Source organism: Myotis brandtii, unplaced genomic scaffold, assembly GCF_000412655.1.
Source record: "Myotis brandtii unplaced genomic scaffold, ASM41265v1 scaffold181, whole genome shotgun sequence".
Lineage (NCBI taxonomy): Eukaryota > Metazoa > Chordata > Mammalia > Chiroptera > Vespertilionidae > Myotis > Myotis brandtii.
The window spans coordinates 1,509,360-1,527,894 of record NW_005356712.1 but is presented as its reverse complement, the minus strand read 5'-3'; the positions used below and the strand labels follow the sequence as shown (position 1 = coordinate 1,527,894).

Genomic DNA, 18,535 nt, shown 5'->3' with positions numbered 1-18,535 from the left:
AATATGTATCAACTTTATTAGATTTTTTAATCTTTTTTTTTTTTTTTTTACTTTGTCATCTTTTTCCTAAAGTATTCTCACTCTTGCTCTCAATAGCTGCCCTCCTGTCTTACTATTTAGCACATGGGATATTTATTAATTTTTACCATAGTTCCAGGACTCAGGATTAACATTTTGAGCACTTGGTTCTTAACGCCTAGGGTATTTGGTTCAAATGCTCTGATGATTAACTTTAATTTTGCTGCATGAAAAATAGAGGATTTGAAATAAAGAAGATTACATTTCATCAAAATATTTTAAGGTTAAAAAAAACCATAATGTAACAGAAGACAGTCTCTACCAGGCAGGGAAAACAAAATAAGCATTTTTCTCTCTTTTAAACCAAACTATAAGAATGTTCCTAAAAATGTCTTGAAGGGTGTGAACAGGTATCCTATCTAATAATAGACAAAGATGCAAATTGACCATACCTTCACTACGCCCACCATTGGCTAATCAGAGCGATATTCAAATTAACTGCCAACAAAGATGGAAGCTAATTTGCATATGCCGGCTGGGAGCGAAGACTGAAGACACCGTAGAAGGAAGCCAAGCAATGGAGCCGAGGTAGCGGAGACGGGCAGGAGAGAAACGGCAGAGACGGGTGGGGTAAGAGCGGCAGAGAAGGGCGGGAGAGAAGGGCGGGGTAGGAGTGGCAGAGACGGGAGCGAAGCCCTATTCTTGCAGGAATCCTCCTGCAATAGGCCTCTAGTTATACATAAAGGGTGCCAAGGTCAAGTAAGTCTGGGAAACAGCTCTGGGTCCCCATCCCCACTCTCATCCCCCTCGAGAAGTCATTTCACACGCTGGCAGAAAAAGGCTCCAAAATGTTACTCAGCTTTATCCCAGTATTTCCCAAACTTATGAGGATCACAGCACGCTTTCCAGTACAACCTCTATTACGCTAGCTTATTGCATTTTGTTACCATCTTATTTGAGTTCATTTTAGCAGCTGATCCAAAATCCACCAGCTTGATGTGTCCCGTCCGATCAATGAGAATATTCTCAGGCTTGAGGTCTCTGTAAGAAAATCAGGCCACAAATTAGTGTTGTCTTCTCCATGCCAATCAGCAAATGCCTGCTTACCTAGGATATTGATTCGGCCAAGAATTAGTGTCTGCTGTAGAAAACAGTATGGAGTTTCCTCAAAAAATTAAAAATGGAACTCCCATTTGACCCAGTAATCCCACTTCTAGGAATAAATTCCAAGAAATCAGAAACACCCATCAGAAAGGACATTTGCACCCCTATGTTCATAGCAGCACAATTCACCATAGCTAAGATTTGGAAACAGCCTAAGTACCCATCAGCAGATGAGTGGATTAAAAAACTACACAATGGAATACTATGCTCTGTAAAAAAGGAACTCTTACCATTTGCAACAGCATGGATGGAACTAGAGAGCATTATGCTAAGCGAAATAAGCCAGTTGGAGAAAGAGAAATATCACATGAACTCATCATTTGTGGAATATAATAAACAACATAAACTGATGAAAAAAAAATAGATCCAGAGACAGAAGTATCGAACAGACTGTCCAATCTCAGAGGCAAGAAGGGGGAGTGGTTAGGGGGGTGTTAAGAGATCAACCAAAGGACTTGTATGCATGCATATAAGCATAAGCCGTGGACACAAACAGTAGGAGGGTGAGGACATGTGGGGGGGGGGGGGGGGGAATGGTTGGGGAGAGGTCAATGGGGGGAAAAGAGACATATGTAATACTTTAAACAATAAAGAATTTAAATTTTTAAAAAATCTAAGTGTCTGTGTTCTGCTATACAGACCTCCCTATTGATGGATATAAATAATAAGCACACATTTGCAAAATACATTGAAGAAGAGGAGGAGGAGGAGGACTCCTATGATTCCTGGTATAACCACATTCCATTCCCACAACATTCTTGGGGACATAAAACATCAAATAGTGAGGATGCACAGAAACACTTTTCAAGCGAGGATCGTGCGGAACACCTTTGTAAATTACAACAGGCGAGGTCAGAAGTACAATTCCATGGTTCTCTTCCTACATGGTATGTCAGCTCCTTCAGCAAGTCAAACTCTGTCTTTCTACCATGTAACGCAAAGACCCCTCTAAGAGCTCCTGGTCTTAATTAACTACGTTCACACACCTAACTAGCAAACTTGAGAACGTTACCATTCTAGATCTATTCCACTGTTGAATGGGCAAGCTGAAATGACTGCCATTTTGGAAAATTTCATTTCAGCCAGTTATAGTTAAGACTGGCTAAAAATTAGATGAAATGTTATTTTGATGCCTAAGTCATTCATCCATTCATTCTATTGTTGGAACTCTTAGGTGATACAGTTAAACCCTCAGTATTGTACCAGAGAGTGTCACTTACCGATGTACATATCCCATCAGATGAACGCTGTGAACAGCCAAAATCAGTTCAGCAAGGTAAAACTGAATCATGTTTTCATCTAATTGGTCCTCATATCTATTCAAAAGTGACAGCAAGTCCCCTCCAGGCTGATATTCCATGACCTGTATAGAATGCCAAAGCTATTAATTCTTCATACACACACACAAAAAGGAAATGTCTCAATTAGATCCTCAAATCCTGCCTGACATGTTATAATTACGATGTCTCCACAAAGTAATGAAGATGTGTGAGACGTATTATAAGTCACATAGAATGAGGTCCCTGCCCTAAGGAAATGGTATCTGTTCCCCATGAGAATCAATAAAACGAAAGACTAGTACCAGACCCCATGCACAATGTCTACAAGGCAAGCTTGAGAAGTTGAATTAAATCCTCCCACGCGCCCACCCACCGGCACTGACAGGCATCCCCGAGGGTGAGTACACAGCCTGGATGGAAATCCTGGAGGACAACGAACCTCTGCACCCCTTCTGCATTCCCCTCAGTGCCCAGCGGAACACAGCAGGCGTGCAATAAATGTGATACCATCTTCGCCTTTAACCGTCAGTCAGGGTGGAAGGCAATCTGACTCTATTAAATATTTAAACGTGAACATATACTCTTTGGTCTCATAGTCCACTTCTGACTATTTTACAGGAACTTGTAATAGTTTGTAGACAGATAAACAGATTCACTGCAGCACTGTTTGTAACGCAGAAGAAAAAAACCTGGACGTCACCCAACTATCCATCAGTAAGAGACTGCTAAAATGTAATCCACCTAAACAGTGGGCTAAGATGAAGATATCAAAAATGAATGGACTCGATCTATTCACACTGCCATGGAGAGCTGTCCATGGTAATATCGAGTGGCATCCTATGCAGGATAAAGTACAGCTCCTTTGTTGTGAATGTAGGAAAAAACACACAAATTATTACATTTGTTAGTATATACACAGGGCGGTTAGTGCCCTGGCTGGTGTTTCTCAGTGGTTAGAGCATTGGCCCACACACCGAAGGGTTGAGGGTTCAATTTCCGATCAAGGACACATACCTGGGTTGCAGATTCAAGCCTTGGCCCTGGTCGGTCGCATGCAGGAGGCAACCAATAATTCTCATATCAATGTCTCTCTCTCTCTCTCTCTCTCTCTCTCTCTCTCTCTCTCTCTCCCCCCTCACCCTCTCCTTTCCACCCTATCTAAAACTCAATGGAAAAAATATCCTTGGGTGAGGATTAACAAAACAAACAGAAAAATATTTGATTAGCAAAAAACTTCTCCCACACCAAAGAACCCTCTCAATACAAAGCCTGGCACCAACAAGGCCGTCCACATTGTTCACGTCCTTTCACTCTGGGAAGTGAATTCTCTCCATCCTCCTCCAAACTCCTGTTTGCTTTTAGTCCAGAATTAGAAGAAAGCTCTAGTCAAGTCAAACAAGGAGCGTTGGCACATATCCCCAGAGGCCCCAGGCTAGTTAAGTAAAGACTCTGCCCCACACCGAGCCAGCCCCACGCCAGAGGCCCCTGAAAGGAATCAGTGACTTGCATGTCCTCCCGGAGGGCTGCACATCACCCGGGAGTCTCCCCCATTCACATGGCATCACACACATGGCAGATACTCAACCAGAGACTGGACAATTTGAAGAGTAAGGTTCCATTTGATTTGATCTATGAACTAAAAAGAACAGCAACACTGAGCAGGGGAGGCAGCTAAAATGTAGATTTCATGTCCCCCAAATTCACAGCAGACATAAGCTACTTGTCCCTGTGCTAAAGGAGCCCACAGGAGCCACCTAGCTGCCTATAGCTCACCCACTCACCTCAACCTGGTTCTCTATAGGCCCTGGTATGTGGGTGAATGAATGCTAATTTTGATGTCTGTTTTACATACATATTACCATCAAAAAGGTCTTAAACATCCCCCCAAGACTCACAGATAACACTAGTAGTCACACTTTTAGAATGGAAATGTCTTAAAATAAGAACAATGCATATTTATGACGACACGTAGCAGTTATAAATTTTCTAACCTGGCTCTATTAAAGATGTGAAAAATGGAACAGCTTTTAAGTTTAAGGATGAGAAAGTCAATGCATAGCAGCCACTGACAACTTTTAAGAACTCACAAATTGACCACTATTTAGTACTTAGCAGCTATTCCTGAAGAGTCCATTTGTAATAATCAGTAAAACAGTTTAGAAAATAAGAACCATCTCTTAGAAAGGCAAAAAGATATGCATGCTGTTCAAAAAAATAAAATTTCCTGAGCCAGAAATCTCTGCCCAAACTAGATTTGTCTTTTCTACAAGTCAAACAACTTTTTATTTCTTCAAAACCAGGGCTGATTGAGAAGACAAGCAACAAAAATTACAACAGCTGCTAGGCAGCATGCTCCACAACATGAGGCCCAAGAGACATACGAAATTACAAACCTACCTAAATAGACTGGGTACTTATCAAAGAAGCTACTCGAACTTGACCCACCAAGATGATTCCAGATTACCATACAAAAATTCCAACTGGGCACCATTAGGAGAACTTAGCTTGGCTATTTATTGAGTAGATTTCGCTATCCCAAGATGTTACCCATATCCTAAACTTATCCTACTGGGATAGTTGTTCATCTGGTCTGAATGGAGCCCATAGGGAAGATGGCGTGGTTGGGGCCAACCCCAGCTTAATCAATCATCTTGCTGTTGAGCTTAGAGATACAATAAAGAACCAGGACTCGGGCACTTTCAGAAAACACATTTGGGCTTTTAAAAATGGTACCAAATCAAGAGGCTCCAAAAGCATCATCAAAAGTTAAAAACTAAGAGCCAAGCCAGTTTGGCTCAGTGGCTAGAGTGTCAGTCTGTGGACTGGAAGGTTCCAGGTACAATTCTGGTCAAGGCACATACCTCGGTTGCAAACTCAATCCCCAGCCCTGGTCAGGGCAAGTGCAGGAGGCAACCAGTCCATGTTTCTCTCTGTCTCTCCCCATCCCTTCCACTCTCTCTAAAAAAATCAATGGAAAAATATCATCGGGTGAGGATTAACAACAACAACAACAAAAAGAATAAAGATTAACATTCCAAAAAAAAAGAAAAAGAAAGAAAAAGTCACAAACTAAGAGTCTTTAAGAGCGGCATCAACAGAACACTATCAACAAATTAAGGCCAAAGTTCCAGACTGATCATTCACAGCACTTGGTTTTACTATTCAGTGGTGCCCAGTGAGATGTTGGTCCCCCCAAAATATGGTTTCTAACCTACTTAGACTGGTAAGTCCTTTGGACAGGGCTCCTCAAACCTGCCTACCCACCAGAATCACTTGGGTAAGTAAGCACTATTTTAAAACAGATAAAATATATTCATCCAAATAAATATGTGAGTGCCTACTATGTGCTAGGCACTGTTTTAGATATTAGAAAAACAGCTTTCTTCATGGAGCTGGAATTCTAATGGAATGAAAAAATTTATTTTTAATTAAGCAGCATGAAAGGGTAAAGTATGTCTCTTCCCATCCTAACCATTCAGGATCTTGTTAAAAATGTGGATTCCAGGGACCAACTCGGACTCCATGGATCAAGCTCCATGGGTGGGGCCTAGGGGCCTGCATTTTCAGGCGCTACCGGGTGATTCTGATGCAGCCAGCCCAGCCCTGTACTAGACCCGCTGCCCGGGGCTCCCTACTCCGACCAGTTGAAAAGTTTCCACAGCAAAGGTGCCCTTGTACGAAACTTGGCCTTAATACAACTATCACTTCTGTTGTGTACATTTTTTTTTTCAATGACTACCTGGAGCCTTTCTGCAAATCAAGACAAGATCACTGACAACAAAGGGCTGGAAAATAACCAGGCTGTCGGCACTGAAGCAACAATCCCCCATCTTTGCAAGGACGAGAGATGTCCCCGCACACACTGAACAGCTGCAGGTCACCCAAATGGCGAGTGCCAAGGCATGGTAATCAAAGGCCGGGGAAGTGGGAGGAGGAAAGAGCCCTGCAGTGAAATAGCCCTAAATAGTGTGACAACCCTGCGATGGCAGAGAAAGCACAGCAGCTGACAGACGAGCCAGGCTTGGAGCTATAATGGACTTGCTCTTTTAAAGCAAAGACATTCAGGCCAACAGAGACAGACCCTTCTGATGACAGCAGCTGCAGATGCTAATTAAAGGGCAAGTCTTACATGCTTCTCTGTTGGTGTTTGCGTCCATACCCCCAAGTACAAAGATGGCGATTCCCATCAGCTGTGTTGCATTTGAAACCAAGAGTGAGTGTGCAAGTGGGTGTGTGCGCACGTACACACACACACATACCTGCACACTTGCTTACACATGTATGCATATGTAGGGTGTATGACTATTTAATAGTTCTTTAGTACTCTATTCCAATTTGCCTAGGGTGTCGTTAGAGCACACTGTGCTGGCCATCACTTAGAAATATTGTAATATTGTCCTTGAAATGCTTGCACTACAATCAGCAAAGACTGAAAGTGCCATGGAAACATAACAACGCTATTGGCATCACTACCTGCTCTGCCCGGTATTCCTGATCTTTGGCATGAGGGAGCAAGGAAGGGATCCTCTAAGCAGAGTGGGCCCTGGCAGAGACCCTAAATTATTCTTGAAGGGCAAGATGACCAAGAGAAAAAGAGAGGAGGCCTTTTATTTCAGAAACTATGAATCCCAGCCTGATTCATCCATGAATTCAAAAACTCATTGAGCACTGAATCACCCACAGTCTTGGCCAGAAACAGACAGCACAAACTAGGTAGCAGAGGATATGAATTAATGAAGGGGCTATTTCCGAAGGCATAGGGAGGGTTAAAGAAAATAGACGTGGATGGTGAAACACCTGTGGCTAGCTAACAGCAGGGGAGTGAGTAGGTAATATGCCTGGCCTAAAAGAACCAGAAAAGGGATCTCAGATGTGTATACTAATACTAATACTAATACTAATACGAATACTAATACTAATACTAATACGAATACGAATACAAATACGAATACTAATACTAATACTAATACTGAAGGAGTGGGAGGAAGACGCAGGAACCAGACGCTAACTATAGCTATACCAGTTGCTATAGGACCTTGGTTCTCAGAGTGGGGTCCAGCAGCAGCAGCCTCACCTGGGAACTGATTACAAATGCAAATTCTTGGGCCCCGCCCCAGACCGACTGAATTAGAAACTGAGGGTGGTGCCAGGCAAACTGGGACAATGTAACTAAACAGGGACACCTAAGATGGTAAAACTCTAAATTCACTCACTTGAAATATGCCTTGAAGACCAGGACACAAAACAACTATGTCAAAGGCATGGAGAACTCAAAGAACCCCCCAAAGGTAACACACTCAGCAACTGAACTGGGGTCCATAAAAGGTATTAAAATCTTATTTCGCCATTGAGAAAATTAAAGCTGAAAAGGCCAATGACTCCGGACAGACCAGATCAGGAACAGTAATGAAACAAGGACCTACATTGGAAGTAACAGCCTCCTTCTGACGGGCAGCTGTCTTCCAAACCCTGGCTCCCGAAGCAGCAGCGCGTGAACACGCTGGCGAGTTTTGAGACAAGCCTGAAAACTGGGTAATCTTACCAGTCAGATCAAAACAGCACATGTCTTTGCTGTCAAAACTATCGCAAGCTGCCACATTTCAGTAAAATAAACAATGAAGTTGTATTCGCTCTCTCCAGACTCCCAACGATAGCACAGGCTGGTGTTCATACAGGCCACAGGGTCACTGCCTGGAAACAGCCCACCTCTAAATTGCTCCTACACAGAAAGGAAAGACTGTCTACATAATTGCATGGCTGTGCATTGAAAGAGAAACAGGAAGAATAGAGCAGTAATTTCAAGCAGGACATGAGAACCAGGGTCATGTTAGAAGTGGTTTGGGATGCGACAATATAATGTAATAACAGTCTGGGAGGTGGGTCTAGGGAGCCTGGCTTCAAACCCACTGCTTTCATCTCTGTGGCAGACTATATAACTTGTCCCCCAAATCCATTCTTCCATTGTAGTAAGAATTTCAGCTGGATATATGCCATGCGGCTAGACAATACAGATGTGTAATCATGTGACGAAAGTCTGGTCAGCAAAATGTGAGAGGAAATGATGTGCCCCACTTCAATATCATCCTATGTAAAAGACATGTGGCTGATCTGCCTTGCTCTCCTTTCTCCTACCAGTTGGGGTAAATAAAGGCATGAAATGGCCCCAGTTCAAGCACATCAATGAATACAACATCCTAGGTCCGTGGTCGGCAAACCGCGGCTCGCGAGCCACATGGGGCTCTTTGGCCCCTTCAGTGTGGCTCTTCCACAAAATACCACACGCAGCGCGCACGTACAGTGCAATTGAAACTTCGTGGCCCATGCGCAGAAGTTGGTATTTTGTGGAAGAGCCGGTATTTTGTGGAAGAGCCACACTGACGAGGCCAAAGAGCCGCGTGTGGCTCGCGAGCCGCAGTTTGCCGAGCCACAGTTTGCCGACCACTGTAAGATAGGGGGAGTCACAAGATGGAAGGAAACCGGGTCCCTGAAGTATCACAGCTGCTCCACCTGCATGGACTGTATTTTGTGGTCTTTTCATTACAATACCTTAGCCCAGTGGTTCTCAACTTTCTGGCCCTTTAAATACAGTTCCTCATGTTGTGACCCAACCATAAAATTATTTTTGTTGCTACTTCATAACTGTAATGTTGCTACTGTTATGAATCATAATGTAAATATCTGTTATGCAGGATGGTCTTAGGCGACCCCTGTGAAAGGGTCATTCGACCGCCAAAGGGGTCGCGACCCACAGGTTGAGAACCGCTGCCTTAGCCTATACCTTATCAGGGGTCCTCAAACTTTTTAAACAGGGGGCCAGTTCACTGTCCCTCAGACCGTTGGAGGGCCGGACTATAGTTTAAAAAAAAACTAGTCGGCTGCTAAGCAACAGGCAGCGGTGGCAAAAACACCCGGCGGACCGGATAAATGTTTTCGGCGGGCCGCATGTGGCCCTCGGGCCGTAGTTTGAGGACCCCTGCAACTATTACCTCCCTGTGTGCAATAGAGGGGAGGGGCATTGGGAATGAGCAGAGGGAAGCTGATATAAGGCCACAGCAGGGAAAGAAGATTCATGGGTTAGTTATAGGCTCAGTGCTAAGGCTGCCTGAAGAGATCCACAGTATGAAAAACATCAATACAAAACCAGCGAGCTTTAAGAATTTCACAAAGAATGTAGATGTAACAATATTACAAGTGATGAGTTGCAAAACCATGTTTCCTTTGTAAAGATCAGCTCCTTAGTGGAAGGACACTGGCAAAGGCATCTGCTATTCAGAACTGAACAGATTTCTTCGTGAACCATATTAAAACAGCACTGTTTCCACGGGCCACCTGCCAGAACGCAGGACTAGCCCTGTTAGATAGAACCAGATGTTACAACGAACTTGCTACAATTTTCTACATACCAGGAATTGTAAGTCACATTCATTAGTATGTAACTACAAATGGGAATTTTTAACCATCAAAATTCCAAAGGGCCCAAGTTCAATTTCCTTGCATTGCACTCCAAATTTTGAAAATCCCAGTGTCTATCTTAAATTATATACTTTAGAGTAACAAAACTCATACTGCTAACATATTATTTCCATAACACAATGAGTAAATTTGTATACAAATCAAATTTCTGTGAAATCAATCATGTATTCATCCAATAAATATTTCTTAAGCATTTACTTGGGGAAACTCTACTGAAGCAAGGGAGACATAATCCCGCCCTTCATGGAGGGAGTAGCCTGGTGATGGAGACCAACACCCGTTCAGAAAGAGGAAATACAGGGGTGCAATGAGTCCAGTAGAGAATCCGGCAGGAATTTCTAAAAGAGTAAGTTATATAAGTGTCCAATCACTGGGTTGTGCACCTGAAACTACTATACTATACCTCAACTCTTATTAAAAAATTTTTTAAAATTATTTTTAAAAAAAAAGAATTTCTAAAAGAAGTAGCATCTGGTCCAAGCCCAGAAACTGAAATCAGAGTAAGCCAGAGAAACAAGGAAAGAGGGAACAGCATGGAGAAAGGTCAGAGGCAAGTTCAAAGAACCAAAGGAAGTTTAGGGTGAATGTCAAGGGAAAGGAAAGAAATGGTAAGCACAAGGCTGGAGACATATGCAAAAAAAAAAAAAAAAGGCCATGTAAACCACGTGGAAAGGTCTGGACTTCATCCAGAGGGCAGCAGGGAGTCTTGAAGGGTTTTAACAGCAGGACGACTTGGCTGCACCGTGTGGAAGACCTGGGGGAAGGGCAAGACAGATGGCAGGGAGAACACTAGGAGGTTAATGCAGTAATGCAGGCAAAAGATGGCGGCCGGAACTCACACGCAGAAGCAGGGCTGGAGAATAGAGATAGCGCTGAGAAATATATCAGAGGTGGGATCCTATAGTTGTTTTTTTTTTCATTAAGATAAAGTGTTTCATCAATTAAATGCATTTGCATTACCAATGATGTTCAACTGCCAGGGGAGCTTACCATGATTTGCATGTTTCCCCAAACTTCAAAGGTTTGATGATCTCTAAGTGGTCAAACGGTATAATGGAAATTTAGAACTTTATGATACCAAAGTAGATCTACAATCCCCTGATCTTTCAGCAGAATGCATTCCCAGGTTTCAGAAGGGTAAAATGTGCATATACTTTATATTATGTAACACCCAAGGGTAGGGCCTGGGATAGCACCCTGTAATAAAATACATTCATAATTTTGCAGCAAAATGGATGAATAGTCGCACTAAAGGGAATAAATAAGAGAGTTCAGGTCAGGTTTTGCTGGAGTTCAAGTCAGGCTTTGCTGCCAAATAAGTAACAAAAGAACTTGAGGTTATTCAGAGCTCTGGGTGTTTCAGAATTGCAGATAAGGGATGGTGGATCTGTAATCTCACCTTGATTCCTATACTAAGTTTGGATTTTTATATGAAAACTGTACCCTTAGCAAGCATTTTACTCCAAAGTACCACAGTAATTGAGAAGACAACACAGACAAGGAGATAATTACAAGATGCCATCAGTGATATTCAATTGAGCTACTAAAGAAGGGCATAAAAATGCTGCTGCAACCAGGTATCAATGTGCTGAGGCAACCAGAACTCCAGAAAACAGCTGTTTTGCGATCATTCCCATCTTGCAAGTCGGCGGGTAGATAACCTGAGAAGATGGTCCTTAAGCTAAGGATGCCGATGCCAGGGACAAAATCCAGAGGGAAGGCCCACAGCTAAAAGACCCCAAAAGGAAGACCCTGCAGCCGGGAGCCATCCTAGCAGAGGAACGGCAGGTATTCCCAATCCATGAGCTATTCCAGGAAGGCTATGTTCAAGCAGAAGTCCACACCAGTTAAGTCCACAAATTAAAAAGAAAGGGTAGGTTCTCACCATTGTGACAAAGCCAACTGGTAAGGATGAAAATGGGGACACCAAAAGAGTTTAAAATTCTCAAAATGCCCAAATATTACTTCCTGAAGATATGCTTTGAAAACTGTTGAGCCATGAAAAAAAACAAAATAAAAGACAATGGTCACTCCTAGGTTCCCTCTGGTCATCCCCAATGGCCACCACAGAGACCATTTCCCTGAAGCAACTGAGCAGTGGCTTGCCACGTGTGACTGGACCAGTAGTTGTCATCTGAGTTACACAGAACACTCAGAATTTGTCATCGCCCTACCAAAGCTGACCTCGATAGTGTGACAGTCCTAAACAATGCGTAGTTTTAAGAAGAAGCTGCATGAGATTGGATATCTAGAAGGTGAGCTCTTCAACCCAGAGGAAGAGAAATATGAGCTTACAGAGCAGTGCAAGGCAGACCAGAAAACTGTGGGCTCAGCTTTTGCCAAAAATCAGTGCCTTTCCTAGTTCCAAGATTGCCTGTATTGCCTTGAAAATAAAGCTTATCCTCACAAGCTGGTCTTCTAAATCATTTGCAGAGTTCTAATTAAAATATCCACAAGAACAATAACAAACAAACAAACCCCTGCTGGTTTCAAGGGAATTTCTTTTCTGCAGGCTAATCAAGAAGTCTGCTACCACCCCCAAACATAAGGAACTCTCTCAGATACAGACACCACAAGGCAATTGTTGCATTTGCAGCAAATATCCTAGGATATCAGTGAACCTAAAAAAACATCAAGGTCATTTGTGAACGACAGGCCTCCATGCCCCAGATCTCAAGGAAGAAAAGCTTCCCAGACAATATTCAAGGAAAAGAAGTTTCAGGCCATAAACAAGCAGATGTGGTGCTGGTTTTGAAGGAGCATGTGGCTGGTGCAAGGCCAGTCTTCCAACACAGTCTGTAAGAATGTGGAAAGATGTCCATGACAAATCGTTTAAAGGCAAAAAGCAACGTGAAGAGCAGAGCAGAGAGTAATATACCATTTTTCGTAAAATAAACTATACATATGTGTTATAAATATAGACATAGAAATACTTTTCCCATGAGGCACAATTAAGAGTCAGAGAGAACATGCATAACCATTAATATTTGTTCTACTAGAAAATGAACTAGAAAGAAAGAGCATTTTCCCTTCTATGTCATACAGTTCTTCAGTGATTGCATTTTCTTAATAATAATCATGAATTATCTCAATTTTTAAAAATTAAAACTTTTTGCCCAGCTGGACTGGCTCAGTTGTTTGAGCATCATTCTGTGCACCAAAAGGTTGCCAGTTCGATTCTTAGTCCGAGCATATACCAGGGTTGTAGGTTTGATCCCCCGTCAAGGAGTGTATGGAAGGCAACTGATCAATGTTTCTATCTATCTATCTATGTATCTCCAAGCATGTCCTCAGGTGAGGATTAAAAAAAATTTTTTTTAATGATGTTAACTAGACTTATTGTGGCGATCATTTCACAATATACACAAATATCAAAAAGTATTATACATCTGAAATATAATTATTATATATCAATTATACCTCAATTAAAAAATTAAAGCAAGACTCTATTAAAGGTGATATCAGACTATTCCCAAATAAATGATTTCTCATTATTGACCTTTAAGTCATAGCTCCACTACCCAACAGTAAGTGGGGCTGTTTCTAAATGGGCTAGCCCTTAATCTTTAGGGTAAGAAGAACAGGAAGACACCTGGGAGTCAGAAAAGCAACTGAGTGAATGAGAGGTACCATGGACTGTCTGAGCAAGAACCACATTCAGTTCTATGACTGTGATATCCAATATCAGAGCACTGGCTACTTGCAGACAGACACAAATACTCACCAGATAAAGGTTATTTTTGTCCTGAAAGGCATACTGTAAATGGGGGATCCAAGGACTTGTGCTCTGAGATAATATGTTCCGTTCTTCCTCAAAAAATGAAACCTAGAGGAAAAAGAAATCTTTTAGACAATTATAATACAAAGTAAATGTGAGGGAGCGAGAAAAATGCCCTTTTCTCTCTTTAAGCCTAAACTAGTGTCTCTAGTTTTAAAAAAAAATCACTTAGCCCAGCATCCCACAAATCTCATCCATTTTCTTACTTTGCTCGAAATTTTTGCCAGATCCGTATATTATCTGTCCAATTATTTTCTTAGTGTCTTCTTTAAAGTCAACTCACTCTCTTTAAATCTAAGTACTTTCTCTTTCTCTTCACCTCCCCTTCCTGAACTGTTCAGTCTTAAAGCCATGTGGAGCAGAATAAGGTGAGCATCAGTGCCGGGTGGTAAAAGAGAGGCATGGTGGCCCAGAACAGGATACCAGGCACAAGCAGGATGAGGAGGGCTGCAAACATGTGTGGGGACAGTCCAATATACGGTATCAACAGCCATGCAGGGTGACGAAGGCATCCACATATAGGGACGCTCTGAGCCCACCAAAGGGAGGGGCAGCACCAAAGACAGATTAGATGCACATCCTATTATAATAAAAGCCTAATATGCAAATTGTCCCCTCCACGGAGTTCAGCTGGGAGTTCGACTGCTTGACCAGTCGCTGTAATGCGCACTGACCACCAGGGAGCAGATGCTCCAATTGATAGGTTAGCTTGCTGCAGGCGCTGGTGGGTTGCACTGGAAAGTGAAGTGTGAGGTGAGAACCATCAGGAAGGTCCCTGGGTTTGGCCCAAGCCCCGAGCAGAGGCGGGTGGGGGCGGGAGCCAGGAGGGACCGGGTAGTGTGGGAGGCTGTTACGTGTGATCCAAGAGCTGTGGACTGCGCAGCCCTCCACAGTCTGTGGCGTTCTCAGTGTGCAATTTATAATCTTCAGAGCTGCTTCTTTTTATTTGTTAAGTTTCACTAACTACTCCAGGAGAGTGGGTAGCACCATTACGGGGAGACAGGCCAGGACCTGAGGCCAAGGGGCAGCCTCAGGCTCAGGGACGCAGCAGAGAGGGGGACGCGGCTGAGTCAGAGAAACCGAGTCCAAAACTTGAAAGGAAGCGGCGAGGGGCAGAGGGTGACAGCTGCACAGGGGCCTAGAAAAGCTGCTGGGTGGGGGCAGCTGAGGAGCCCGGTGCCTCTCCCATGGGACAGGCTCCACATCCCTTTCTACTCCTCCCTGTGACCTGTCACCCCAGCTCTCCTCCCAGGCCCGCCCCGCCCCACACAGCCATGCCCCTCACAGCCTTTGGGGAGCTCTGCCCCTGGAGCAGAAAGGGGAAGGCTGCAGATAGGAGGTCGCAGGAGGAGGGGGCAGAGCATGGCCCACCAATTTAGATGGAGGGGAGGGAGGGAGAGACTCTACAGGACTGGGGACAGAGATGGGCAGGGAAGGAGGGTCATGCGGAAGCGTCCCCTTGGTTGAATAGAAATCCTAGTGTGTGGGGGAGGGGCAAAGACACAAGAGGGTGTGAGGGGACTGGATGGATGGAAAGCAGCGACGTTTGATTCATGGCCTATTTATTTTTATTTTTGTTAATATATTTTATTGATTTCAGAGAGGAAGGCAGAGGAAGAGATAGAAACATCAATGATGAGAGAGAATCGATTTGCTGCCTCCCGCATGCCCCCTACTGGGGATTGAGCCCGCAACCCAGGAATGTACCCTTGACCGGAATCAAACCCAGGACCCTTCAGTGCGCAGGCCGTGGCTCTATCAACTGAGCCAAACCATCTAGCGTGACCCATGGCCTATTTAAAACCGCTGCAGTAGGCTGAGCAGGGGTCTTACCACGATGGTGATAATGAGGGTGTCTCTCCTAATGTTGGGTAATCAGAACTGCAGCGAAGTAAAGACACACCCATGGAACCTGCAAAGGGTTCCCATGCACACAATGCAATTTACTTCATGTGGCAGCTGTAAGGGTGAGCAGAGCCTTGGAACGACATGAGGTCTCCAAGACCAGGGGCTGGAGGGAAAGTGCGTGCTGAGCATTCCGCGCCAGGAGTTACAATCTATATATATAAAAGCCTAATATGCTAAGTGTCCGACCAAGTGATCAACCGGCCGGTAGGTTAGCTTGCTGCTGGGGTCCGGCTGATCGGGACTGGGCGAGACAGGGCTGGACACGCCCTGGAGCTCTCCCTCGGTCCCTCCTGTGGTCCCTTCCCGGCCACCAGCCCTGATCAGCCCCGATCAGGACTGGGCGAGATGGCCCTGATCAGGCCCAATCGCTGGCCAGGCGGAGGGACCCCACCCGTGCACGAATTTTGTGCACCAGGCCTCTAGTCTATATACACTGAGTGGCCAGATTATTATGACCACCTGACGTTCGTAGGCAAATTAGCTATAATTTCGCGCTGAAGTTGCTAGAGGGCCAGACCATTACAAATAGGGAAGCAGGCTGTTTACCACGACAGAAGTGATTTTTGTTTCTGAAGATATGGGTGAACAACGTGATTTAACAGCCTTTGAACGTGGGATATATTTGAACGTGAGTGGCCAGATTATTATGACCACCTGACGTTCGTAGGCAAATTAGCTATAATTTCGCGCTGAAGTTGCTAGAGGGCCAGACCATTACAAATAGGGAAGCAGGCTGTTTACCACGACAGAAGTGATTTTTGTTTCTGAAGATATGGGTGAACAACGTGATTTAACAGCCTTTGAACGTGGGATATATTTGAACGTGAGTGGCCAGATTATTATGACCACCTGACGTTCGTAGGCAAATTAGCTATAATTTCGCGCTGAAGTTGCTAGAGGGCCAGACCATTACAAATAGGGAAGCAGGCTGTTTACCACGACAGAAGTGATTTTTGTTTCTGAAGATATGGGTGAACAACGTGATTTAACAGCCTTTGAACGTGGGATATATTTGAACGTGAGTGGCCAGATTATTATGACCACCTGACGTTCGTAGGCAAATTAGCTATAATTTCGCGCTGAAGTTGCTAGAGGGCCAGACCATTACAAATAGGGAAGCAGGCTGTTTACCACGACAGAAGTGATTTTTGTTTCTGAAGATATGGGTGAACAACGTGATTTAACAGCCTTTGAACGTGGGATATATTTGAACGTGAGTGGCCAGATTATTATGACCACCTGACGTTCGTAGGCAAATTAGCTATAATTTCGCGCTGAAGTTGCTAGAGGGCCAGACCATTACAAATAGGGAAGCAGGCTGTTTACCACGACAGAAGTGATTTTTGTTTCTGAAGATATGGGTGAACAACGTGATTTAACAGCCTTTGAACGTGGGATATATTTGAACGTGAGTGTGGTAAACAACCTGCTTCCCTATTTATAATGGTCTGGTCCTCTAGCAACTTCAGCGTGAAATTATAGCTAATTTGCCTACAAACGTCAGGTGGTCATAATAATCTGGCCACTCACGTTCAAATATATCCCACGTTCAAAAGCTGTTAAATCACGTTGTTTACCCATATCTTCAGAAACAAAATCACTTCTGTCGTGGTAAACAACCTGCTTCCCTATTTATAATGGTCTGGTCCTCTAGCAACTTCAGCGCGAAATTATAGCTAATTTGCCTACAAACGTCAGGTGGTCATAATAATCTGGCCACTCAGTGTATATAAAAGCCCAGCGACCGAACGGCAGAACAACCGGTCTACCAGTCTCTATGACGTACACTGACCACCAGGGGCCGGACGCTCAATGCAGGAGCTGACCCCTGGTGGTCAGTGCGCTCCCACAGTGGGAGTGCCACTCAGCTGACTGGGATGAGCAGCTGCTCCGCAGCGAGAGCAGCTGCTAGCAGACCCAGGGTGAGACCAAGTCTCTGCACCTATCAAATACCTGAGACAATCCAGACTCTGGCCTGACCCCACCAGCTGATGCAGGCCCTCTAAGGTGTGTTCTAGAAAGAGCACAGGGAGCTGGCATAGGCAGATGGCAAGAGGGGACATGACTATGGACCTGCCAGAGAGGCTGTCCTGATGGCTGAGGATCCTGGAGCATGGCTGCCCCAAACATCCCCGATGGTGTCACCGACCTGGCATCACACATCAAGAACATTCACCAAGTGGCTTTGGGGTGCAAAGCTCTTCGGCAGGTTCCTCCAGGACACAGAACACACCTTTACCCAAGACATTACCCCGAAATATCAGCTCAGACTAACTTTCTCATTCAGCAGCTGCTCAGAGGGCGGGTCCACCGCCATTCGGCTGACTGGGATGAGCGGCGCTCCCACAGCGGGCCAATCCCGGCAGGCCACGCCCCTCCACCAGTGCACAAATCTGTGCACCAGGCCTCTAGTTTTACACTAAAAGGACTGTTGCAGGGCTGGAGCAGGCAAAGTAACAATACAAGACCCTGAAAAAAACCTTGTACCAGAAAGCAAGACAGTACTCAAAGGTGGGGATATGCCAAAAGAACAAAAAGCCAATCTAAAGAGATTCTCATGGGTCAACCTGGTGACAATCCTATCTAATAATAGACAAACATGGTAATTAACTGTACCTCCGACACGCTTCCCATTGGCTAATCAGGGCGATATGCAAATTAACTGCCAACCAAGATGGTGGCCGGCAGCCAGGCAGCTGAAGCGAACAGGAGGCTTGCTTGCTCCATTGATGGAGGAAGCCAGGTTCCCTGCCTGCCGCTGCTGGCCTATGACCTGCACTCTAAGAAACAATGTTGCAATTATAGAAGCTAAACAAACCCAGAAACCTGCTTTCAGCCAGCCGGGCCTCAGATCTGGAGCTGCAACAGTGTTTCAATTATAGAAGCCAAACAAACCCAGATACCTGCTTTCAGC

At 44.4% G+C, this 18,535-nt stretch overlaps 1 protein-coding gene across 4 annotated transcripts in view; it reads right to left on the bottom strand.

Annotated features, from left to right (window-relative positions):
• Positions 1-18,535, bottom strand: part of CIT (citron rho-interacting serine/threonine kinase) — a 165,700-nt gene that overhangs the window by 134,206 nt on the left and 12,959 nt on the right. For all 4 annotated transcript variants that reach the window (XM_014537689.1, XM_005863774.2, XM_014537690.1 and 1 more), the window contains exons 4-6: positions 13,660-13,761; positions 2,403-2,545; positions 966-1,059 (exon numbers count right to left, since the gene is read on the bottom strand). In XM_014537689.1, coding sequence (XP_014393175.1) covers positions 966-1,059; positions 2,403-2,545; positions 13,660-13,761 — 339 coding nt within the window. The remainder of the gene's footprint in view (positions 1-965; positions 1,060-2,402; positions 2,546-13,659; positions 13,762-18,535) is intronic.